This window comes from Palaemon carinicauda, chromosome 6, assembly GCF_036898095.1.
Source record: "Palaemon carinicauda isolate YSFRI2023 chromosome 6, ASM3689809v2, whole genome shotgun sequence".
Classification (NCBI taxonomy): domain Eukaryota; kingdom Metazoa; phylum Arthropoda; class Malacostraca; order Decapoda; family Palaemonidae; genus Palaemon; species Palaemon carinicauda.
The window spans coordinates 140,165,651-140,176,376 of NC_090730.1; the positions used below are offsets into that span (position 1 = coordinate 140,165,651).

General features: G+C 46.7%; 1 protein-coding gene across 1 annotated transcript in view; it reads left to right on the forward strand.

Moving 5' to 3' along the window:
• The window catches only part of mTTF (mitochondrial transcription termination factor), a 121,460-nt gene that overhangs the window by 68,880 nt on the left and 41,854 nt on the right, over positions 1-10,726 (forward strand). Inside the window, exon 4 of the mRNA XM_068375449.1 lies at positions 23-207. Coding sequence (XP_068231550.1) covers positions 23-207 — 185 coding nt within the window. The remainder of the gene's footprint in view (positions 1-22; positions 208-10,726) is intronic.

A 10,726-nucleotide genomic window follows, 5' to 3' on the forward strand; every position in this document is an offset into this window, starting at 1 on the left:
AATTCTATATTTCTATCAACAGGTGAAGTGTCATCCAAAATCAATGTACTTTGTGAGCCGTATTTATTTCAAAATTACTTTGAGGGCCTTGGTTTTTGCCACTTTCCTCTATCCAAAATACGAGAGTACCAGAAGCTATTTGAAGCAGAATGGCCCGAAATCACACATTATAATAACAGGATTTACTACATGGCAGAAAAATTAATGGTAAATTATGATTGACTAGAGTAGAGGACTGTAATATCAATAGTTTTTTATGCTTTATATTGCATGATTTAGACTTGATAAAAATATACAGTACTGTATGTACTTTCAAGATGCAAACCATTGCTTCATATAAATCATATTTGCCAATATAATTGATTAGTTTTTACTTGTGAAGATGTGACTGGAGAAAGTGAAGTTGAAAGTAAAAAAATACTGGCACAATGGAGGTTGTTTCAAAAATTGTCTGAATGAAGGGAATGAACATGAACTGGAGTCTGTTGGTGTAATAAAAGAATCGATAGAGAACCTTACAACTCAAGAGGTCAGTATGGACATCTAAACGATTAGATGAGGAAAATCCCAATGATTATCTGGAATACAAGCTCAGTAAAAGTAGCAAGAGTTACTGTCATCTATAAGTTTATTAGAGTCCATGAAAACCTGATAAAGAAAGAGATGGGTAAGAAAAAGAGGAACTGAATCTTGCAACACTGTACAGTATACTTAGATAATAGGATGCACTGTACTGTATTGTGTAAATTAAAAAGGAATAAGACTTATTGAACATACTATGAAAATATATAATGGGCTGGAGTAAAGGCTGAGAATATTTTCAAAGATTGATAATTATGAGTTTAGCTTCATACTAGAGAGAATGACAACAAAATCTTTCTTTTTAATTAGGTAATTACGGGAAAAGTACCACAAACAGAGGAAGAGGCTAGGTATGCTATATATTTGTAGATATTGAAGTACAAAGACAAATGATTAAATTGGAAATGCAAAGACACAGGATTCCAAAAAGCTTCAAGTTAATTGTGACTTTACCAAATTAAGATATAGATTGAAGGCAGTGCCATGGGTATCAGAAGAGTTTGTGATGTATATTGGAGTTCATCAAGGATCAGCACAGAGCCCTTTGCTGGTGATTATAGGAATGTTAAACTGCCGAGCACTGTAGTAGCTGCTGTAAGAAGATGACCTAGTGTTAATAGCATTGTCTTAGGAAGGACTGATATAAATGGTCAAATGAGGGTTGAATGTCATGGAGAGGGGAGGACGAGCTATAGATATAACTAGAACAGAGCAATTGGTGACTGGAAATAAGATGAAGTAAAAAGTGCAATAAAAAAAGTGACCATATTGTTCTTTTAGAAAAATTTGATAGTAAACTCTGTATTGTTTACTGTGTGTAGCAGGTGAAGTCATAAGATGGCTAAAATTATAACAAGAGCAAATAAAGAAGAAAAAAGAGAGTTGAGAACCCATTTGTGATAGATGTCGAGCTGTATAAGTGACTACAACTGCTTTTTCCCTCTTGAGAAGGGAAGTCTGATAAAGAGAATAGGGAGGGGGAAGGTGGAGTTGGTAGAAGAGGAAGAATAAGAGAGGGAATGCACTCTTCTTCCCTTGCCAATAGTTCTTCCTTTCTATTGTAAGTGATTCAACAGTTATTACTGATGTGGAACGAGTTCAATACCTCTCGTGAGTGTGCTGATACAAGTATAAGAAAAATATCCCTGTCAAAAGCTTTCCAAGGTATTTGTCCTTTGCATAGGTGTGAGATCAGACTCCTCAGTCACAATCTTCAGTTGTTCCGTAACTGACATACAAACCACGCTATTTAATATGGGGTATTAATTTCGGCGTACAGTAGCTGAAATGACAAGCCATTAGAATTTTAACGAGGGTTTACTACCCCATCGCTAGTTAGCGGGGGTAGGGGAGGGTAGCTTGCTACCATCCCCCCCCCTCTCACACACACCTGTGCTTGAGCTCACTTTGCTCTCGGCTCGGATGGTAGACGGACGTGTCCTCTCTCATCCTCGCCACGCTCTTGACAGCCATTAATGCTTTTTTGCTTTTTCTTTTACAGGTTTGAGTGTGAAGTTGGCCTCTGCGATTATACGCACCTGTCCTGGATTACCCGACCGCCCCTGTGGAACATTCATGTCGGCGGTCGAGACGGACCCTCACACCCTTTGCCCTTACTGTTGAGGTCAACGGTGTGATAGTGGTAATAAGTGTGGTGAGTGTAGGGAGTGGTCTACCTCCCAGTGGGAGAGGTTTTCTCGGCGACGTAAGAAGAAGTCTAGGCGAGATATTTCTCCTTCAAAGGTTTCTTTGAAAGGAAAAAATCCCAAGGACTCTTCTTCCGTTGCCCAAACCTCCTCCGAAGCTCCCGCTCGAGCAGCCTCTTTCGAAAGACTGTCGAGTGGTAGCGTAGGCCATGGTTCTGTTTCCCAAACTCGGGGTTCGAGAGATGGCGTTGCCTCCCCTAGCGAGGCAGCTCCACCTCTCCCTCCGGGGGAGGATATATCATTAACTAATCTGTTTCATCTTTGGTCTTCCTTGGGGCTCGAGGGTTCGCCCTCCAAGGAAGCTTTACTTGACATCATCCGATTGGGTGCGGTTGTCAAGCAATCACCGACTTTGGCAGAGGTTGATCCTCTGTTTATTGTCGACGTTGTGGTGTCAGAGGTATCCAGTGCGGTATCTCCTAATACCTCTGCCTCTCCACATCCCGCTGTAGCTGAAGGCTTAGTTTCTCCCGTTCCTGCTCAACCTACGAGGGAGAAACTAAGTCCAACAGTCTCTCCTGCCAGTGATTCTCCCCCTCGGGGGAGTTCACTTACAGAGACTCCTCTTCGGAGGACTGCAGTAGGTCAGCTTGCTGATCCTACGGCCCCCAGAGGACGCATACATTGCAAGGCCCGCCTTCTGCTTTGCCGGCGAGGCCTTCCTTCACCTTATAAAGGGATGAAGAGGCGCCTCTTCGGTTCATCATCGTCGTTGGAGTCCGCCGCAGAGGAGCCTCGTCAGCATTCACCGACTGTTCCTGATATGGTCCTGGACCTCTCAGCGGATCGTTCGCGATCCCCTTCGGTGGAAGTCGTCCTTTCAAAGGGCACGCCGACCTTCCACCCGACAGACCTGCTGACCTGCCGTTGCCGTTCCTGGCAGCTGATGCGCTTTACGGGCCAATGCATCCTGTCTATCGTAGTCAGGCACCGGATCTGGGAGCTGTAGGGAAGTCAAGGACTTCTCCTACACACCAGAACATGCATTTTGGCAGGTTCTGACTCTTATGAGGACTCTCAATGGGTTTGCCAACCCAGAGATTCCCCCTCGAGAGGGCAAAGACACGGTCTTGAACCGAGTATTTGGAACTTAAAACCTTCTAAGGCCAGTGCAGCTCTGCCCTGGTCTCAGGGGTTTAAGAGTACCAGGGACAAGATCGCAGTCCAGCTCTCTGAGTTAGCCTCCTCCAACCGCTCCAGTGCCGGCAACAAGCTTCTCCCACCTCCTCGCGTACAGCAGAGGAGGTACTTCGAGATCCTGGAGGAGCCTTGTTTAGCTCTTCCTCTTCACCATTCTTTGGAAGAGCGTACCAGGGGAGTCCCTCTTGAGAGACTCTCCAACTAGCAGGTCTCATTCTTGGCAACTGAGATCCTTAACCAGGAGAAGGTTGCGAAGTGTGCTATACAAGCCACTTGGTGGCTGGATATCTGGTTAGGGACCTTAGGTATCCTGATACTCTCTGAGGATTTCTCCAAAGAATGTACCTGGAAAGCTTTGGAGACGTTCCTCCTCTCAGGCACTCGCACGATCGAGTTTCTGGCCCACCAAGCCTCGAACTTGTGGGCAAACACCATCTTGAAACGTCGAGATGGGGTGGCTGAGAGGTTCCATCAGAAGGTCCCTAGCACCGAGATAAACAGGCTCATGCATTCTTCCTTGGAAGGAACGAATCTGTTTGAGCCTAAGGACGTGGAACATGCAGCTGAGAGGTGGAGGAAGTCCCACCAAGACTCCCTTCTGCATAGGGCTTTGACATCCAAGCCCTATAAGCCTCCAGCACCACATCAGTCCTGTCCTACCAAGACCACGAAACCGACAGTAGCAGCGAAGACAGTGGTGTCTAAGCCCTTTCCTGTCAAGGACAGGAAAGGCAAAAAGTCCTCCAGGGGAGGTAAAAATCCTAGAGGGAGCAGCCGAGACCACAAACACTAGGATTGGCAGTCCCCCTGCATTTCCACCAGTGGGGGGATGCCTACAAAGTTGCGCAGACAGGTGGCAGCAACTCGGGGCTGATTCCTGGATGATTTCCATAATCAGTCAGGGATATCGCGCCGTTCACAACATCTCTACCTCCCCTGATGACGAATCCAGTATCATTGAGCTCCCTTGCCATGGGATGAGCAAAGGGGCAAGCTATTCTGGCAGAAGTCTAGACCCTGTTGAAGAAGGGCGCTCTCCAAGAGGTCCTCGACGGGTCCCCAGTCTTCTTCAGTCGACTCTTTCTTGTAAAGAAGGCGTCTGAAGGCTGGAAACCAGTCATCGACCTCTCAGCTCTGAACAAGTTTGTCAAGCAAACTCCATTCAGCATGGAGACCGCAGACACGGTCAGGCTAGCAGTGAGACTGCAAGACTTCATGTGTACACTTGATCTTAAGGACGCGTACTTCCAGATCCCAGTCCATCTGTCTTCAAGGAAGTACTTGAGATTCAGCCTAGACAACAAGGAGTACCAGTTCAAGGTGCTGTGTTTCGGTCTCTCCACAGCACCGCAGGTTTTCACCAGAGTGTTCACCCTAATATCGTCGTGGGCCCACAGGATCGGCATCCGTCTCCTCAGTTATCTGGACGACTGGCTGATCCTAGCCGACTTGGTGTCATCCCTTCTTCAACACCAGGACAAACTTCTGGGACTTTGCCAAGATCTGGGGATCATGGTAAATCTCGAGAAGTCCTCTCTGCTTTCCACTCAAAGACTGGTATACCTAGGCATGATTATAGACACCAATCTCCACAAAGCCTTCCCATCGGACGACAGGATAGCAAGGTTGAGGAAGGTCGCAAGCCCTTTTCTCAGACGAGAAGAACTTCCAGCCCAATCTTGGTTATGTCTCCTCGGTCACCTCTCATCTTTGGCTCGTCTAGTTCCCAACGGTCGCCTCAGGATGAGATCCCTCCAGTGGCGACTCAAGTCCCGGTGGAATCAAGGCTACGATTCTCCGGACGTCATGATCCCTATGGGACCTGCGGAACTGACGGACCTCCAGTGGTGGGTGACAGACGAGAACCTACGAAGAGGAGTGGATCTTCTCGTCCTCCCCCGGATTTGATGCTGTTTTCAGATGCCTCAAAGAAAGGGTGGGGGCCCCACGTACTGCACCACACGACCTCAGGCCTGTGGTCAGAATCAGAAAAGTGCCTCTATATAAATCTTTTAGAGATGAAGGCTGTATTTTTGGCCCTTCAACAGTTCCAAAAATACCTGGCGAGTCACTCTGTGGTGGTGATGAGCGACAACACCACAGTAGTGGCTTACATCAACAAACAAGGAGGTACCTTTTCGAAGCAGCTATCCCATCTTGCAGTAGAGATACTGAGATGGACCGAAGTCCACTCGATTCCACTATCGGCTCGCTTCATTCCAGGCAAGAGGAATGTGCTCGCCGACAATCTGAGCAGAGCGTCTCAGATAGTGAGTACCGAGTGGTCTTTGGATCATCTAGTAGCCAACAAAGTCCTGACTTTGTGGGGTTCCCCGACTGTGGATCTGTTTGCGACAGCTCTGAACTTCAGGCTTCCGCTGTACTGCTCCCCAGTCCCGGATCCCAAGGCGCTCTGGCAAGATGCCTTCCAACAATGGTGGGACAACATCGACGTTTACGCCTTTCTCCCGTCCTGTCTGATGAGGAGTGTGCTCAACAAGACCAGAATATCGGTCAATCTTTCAATGACCCTCATAGCTCCGCTATGGCATCAAGCGGAATGGTTTCCGGACCTTCTGCAACTCCTAACGAAACTACCGAGAGAACTCCCTCCACGACACAATCTACTCAGACAACCACATGCCAACATCTCCCACAAAGGCGTAGCTTCGCTACGACTTCACGCCTGGAGACTATCCAGCATCTCCTCGCTGAGAGAGGATTTTCGCAACAAGTTGCGATCAGGATATCTGGACATCTGCGAAAGTCATCCGCAGCTGTCTACCAGGCAAAGTGGAAAGTGTTCTGTGGTTGGTGTCGTGGAAGGGGTATCTCTCCACTCGATGTCACTATTCCAACAATAGCGGAGTTCCTCGTGTATTTGCGGGAAGAAATGCGCCTTTCGGTCTCGGCAGTGAAAGGCTATCGCTCAGCCTTAAGTCTAGCCTTCAGGCTCAAAGGAATGGACATTTCTTCTTCGCTGTAACTTTCCCTACACATACGAAGTTACGAACTTACCTGCCCTCAGTCGGAAGTGAAACCTCCTCCATGGAACAGGGTTCGAGTTCTCAGGTCTCTTAAGAGACCTCCCTATGAACCATTACGCCAGGCTTCAGACCGCCACCTAACTTGGAAGACGGTGTTCATACTAGCTTTCGCTTCGGCCAAGCGTGTTAGTGAACTTCATGGTCTCTCGTATGACATCACCCATTCAAGGGGATGGGGGGAGGTAATGTTCAGATTCGCCCCTGAATTTATTGCTAAGACTCAGAATCCGGGAGTAGCGGACTCTCCTTTCGATTCCTTCCAGATTTCGAGTCTCCGTTCTGTAACAGATGACCCAGACCATCTCCTACTATGCCCAGTAAGGAGTTTGAGGCTATATCTCAAAAGAACGGCTGCAGTCCGTCCTCAGGTGCCAGCATTATTTGTGAGCACAGGGAGGACTAAGAGGAGGGTCACCAAGAACACCATCTTGGCATGGATTTGTAGGGTGATTCATCTGTTCCTGAATTCAGACCCTCCTCCGTCACGTCGCCCTAGAACACACGATGTCAGGGGCGTAGCTACATCTCTGGCCTTCAAGAAGAATTTCTCAGTGACGCAGGTTCTTCAGACTGGGGTATGGAAGCGTCAGACAACCTTCACAGCCCACTACCTGCAAGACGTGACCCACAGGAGGCTCGATACGTTCTCTATCGGCTCTGTGGTGGCTGCACAGCAGCTGGTTTAAAACCTCAAGCTCCTTATGGACAAGTAGCAGAAGGTTGAGGGCATTGTTACCCGGTTTTAGTCTGCATGAATGGAAAGGTTTGTCTGGCCCTTATTCTTTTCTTCATCTTCCCCTCTCTTGGGGAAAGCAGCATCCTGGGTTCTCTGCATAGCTGACCTCAAACCACTGCAGGTAAACCATGTTTCCTTGTGTTCCTAGTATTAAGCTAATACTGTCACGTCCCCATACCCTGACGAGGTGGTATTGGAAGAGTCCTAGCCTAAAGTTTCCATCTAAAGAACTTCAGGTCAACTTCCTAGGAGGAGCACACTTCATTATACCTTCACACAGCTTGCGTAGGCCGCAGTCCTTGCGTAGTAACGGTCTAGCGAGGTGCAGGGACTCCTTATTTTTGAGTGCTGACACACTCAAATAACGAGCCCCCGGGCAAAGCCAAAAAGCCAGTAATGGCTGGGACGTCCACCCTTCCTAATGGGTGAGTCACCCCTATTAAATAGTGTGGTTTGTATGTCAGTTACGGAACAAATGACAAATACGTAGATAATTTGTATTTTTCCTAACTATATAAACCTTAGCTATTTAATCATACTTGCCCGCCAGCCCTCTCCCCCTTGAAGTCCTACCTCCAAGCAAAGTGAGCTCAAGCACAGGTGTGTGTGTGAAGGGGGGGGGGGGGCGCGGTAGCAAGCTACCCTCCCCTACCCCCGCTAACCAGCGATGGGGTAGTAAACCCTCGTTAAAATTCTAATGGCTCGTTATTTCAGCTACGCCGAAAGTAATACCCCCTATTAAATAGCTAAGGTTTGTATAATTAGGAAAAATACAAATTATTTACGAATTTGTCATATTGTAATAAGAAAGGGGAGTAGGCTTGATCTTATCCTCCCCCCCTTTTTTTCTTCCTAACACCCCTCCTGGACTGAGTCTGAGAGAGGCTTGAATGGGTTGGGCAGGGTCCAATCCATTTTTGGAAGAGAAAGGTGGTGAGCGTCATTGCTGGGATTTGGAGAAGGCTGGAACATTCCTCAAACCTGAGCCATATGGCTGGCTTCCATGAAGGTTTTGGTCATGTCTACCACAAAAGACTAGAGCCCTTGAGGGGCTTTGCAAGATGAATGAAGGAGTTTTGATTCACAGCATCCCCTGCTACCACTACCTATGCATTACCTACCTGAGAGGTAGACAGAGAGTTCAACACCTATCTGATCTTGCGAGTAACTATTGTCTCTATTTCAAAAAGGTGTTACCATGACCAACTATCTTTTGGTAAACAGTACTGTACTTCAACACTAAAAACTGTGTGCCTGTCAACTTGTTCTAAGCATGTTTCCCTTTCCTTAGAATATGAATTTTCAACTCCAAACGGATCCTGGAACGTATAATTGTGCAGCGGATGATGGGTAAAGTTGTAAATGGTCACATTCTATATCTGGAGTACAATCCCCTGTTGGCACAGGTGATCAGCCTTCAGTAGGGGTGATAAGGGACTGATCCATCAGACAGGTATAGTTGTGGTGGTTGCTTTTTTAACCCAAGAGTCTGGTACCTAGTGGCACCATCTCCTCAAAATAGAGGAGAGATTGCTTTAATTCCTTTGAGACTTTATGATCTACTTTTCTGGACATTTTTGACATTATCTTTTAAGAATTGTCAGAATCAGAAGGGGATGAGAAGTGGGTGGATAGCTTTGTACAATAGCGTATCGTTACCCTTAGTTGCCTAGGAGTTGGTGTTCAGTCCAGAAGTGATAACCTGAAACCAATGAAAAACAGAGGTTACTGTAGTGTTGTTTCTGCTTTGCTCATGCAGACCTTTGGCTCAAGGACGTCTTCAGTTGGCATTCCCCCTCACGATTTGTGCAAGGGGGTCTCTCTCTCTCTCTCTCTCTCTCTCTCTCTCTCTCTCTCTCTCTCTCTCTCTCTCTCTCTCTCTCTCTCTCTGTGTGTGTGTGTGTGTGTGTTGCGCTTGCCTCGCTCTCCTGCTTCACCCTTGCCTTGTTAGAGACATCCCAGACCTCCTTCACCTGTTTCACCTTGCAGATGTCGCAAGGGCTCCAGATTGCCCCATTGGAGAGATTGCACCTCTTCACTTCAGTGCTGCTACAGACACTTCTCATCTGCCTCAAGTCATTGATCGCCCACATGTTCCGGATGATCTTCCCCAGTGTGCTCCTGGTGATCTTCTTCATTGCGCTCCAGGCAATCTTCTTTACGTTCCAGGCGATCTTCTCCATCATGCTCCGGACAACCTTTTCATCATGCTACAGGCACTCTTCTCCATCTCTAGGATGTTTCAGGAGATACCTGTTGCACTTTCACTATGCCTCTTCCTCACACCCTAAACAATCTTTGCCCTTGTGTATGTATTGTGATTCGCCTTATCATACCAGTGAAGTTTTACCCTCACGCTGTGGTCATTCTTACCCTTCACGTTCCAGGGGTTCTTTTCGTGGACAATCCAGTCGCTTATCTTCGGCACACTTCTACTGTGCTTCACCCTCGCTCCCTAAGCGTTTTTTTGTGTGCTTCACCCTTGCTCCCTAAGTGTTTTTTGTACCATTCACTCTGTTAGTGGCATTAGGGAAACTCTCCTCTCTGAGAGATAGGCGGGCTGTAGTTAACCTTCTATGCTGTTTTCGACCCAGCACCAGACCAAGACTTGAGCTGCCTTGGACTGTCATGGCCAAGGATGTTTTGCAGAAGGTAGGGGACCAGGTAGCTAGTGAAAAGGACTGTTTAAGATCAGGAAAATCCTCTCACCTATTTCTGATCCCCCTACCAAAACGGAAAAAGTACCACAGTACAGGGTAGTAGACGCTATCCTTCTCCTCTTGACTTCGACAACAATGTCTTGAACTTCAATGACTTCAACAACTATGATTTTGACAAATTCGGCGATGACGATGACTTCGACCAATGTGACGACGACTGAAGCCAGGCAATTAAGCCAAGTATCATCAGGCCAGGCAGTTAAGCCAAGAATTTAATCCAAGCTATGAAGCCAGGTAATTAAGCCAAGTATATATAAAATTCAGATGCATTAATTTGTTCCATAGTAGCCTCAGGCTGACTCATCTTTATCAATAAGAAATAAGCTGAATAAACTTTCCTCTCCTTTTAGATCCAGGAGTGGCAAAGTTGACTTCAGGCCACTTAGCAGACAGACCTGCAACAATTCCAGTCAGGTTTTGCAAATGAAAATGGCCAATAATGAAGCCACAGTCATGAATGCTTTACCAGCATCTTCTTGGTTAGGTAACTGGTCTGGTACCATCTGTTATCTAGTCAACACAGAAGACCTCATGAATGATTATTATCATTATTATCATTAGCCTAAAAACTTCAAAAAACAAGAGAAAGAGAAATAAGATAGAATAGTGTGCCCAAGTGTACCCTTAAGCAAGAGAACTGTACCGCAAGACAGTGGAAGACCATGGTACAGAGGCTATGGCACTACTTAAGATTAGAGAACAATGATTTGATTTTGGAGTGTCCTATTAGATGAGCTGCTTACCATAGCTGAAGAGTCTCTTCTACCCTTACCAAGAAAAAAGTAGCCACTGAAC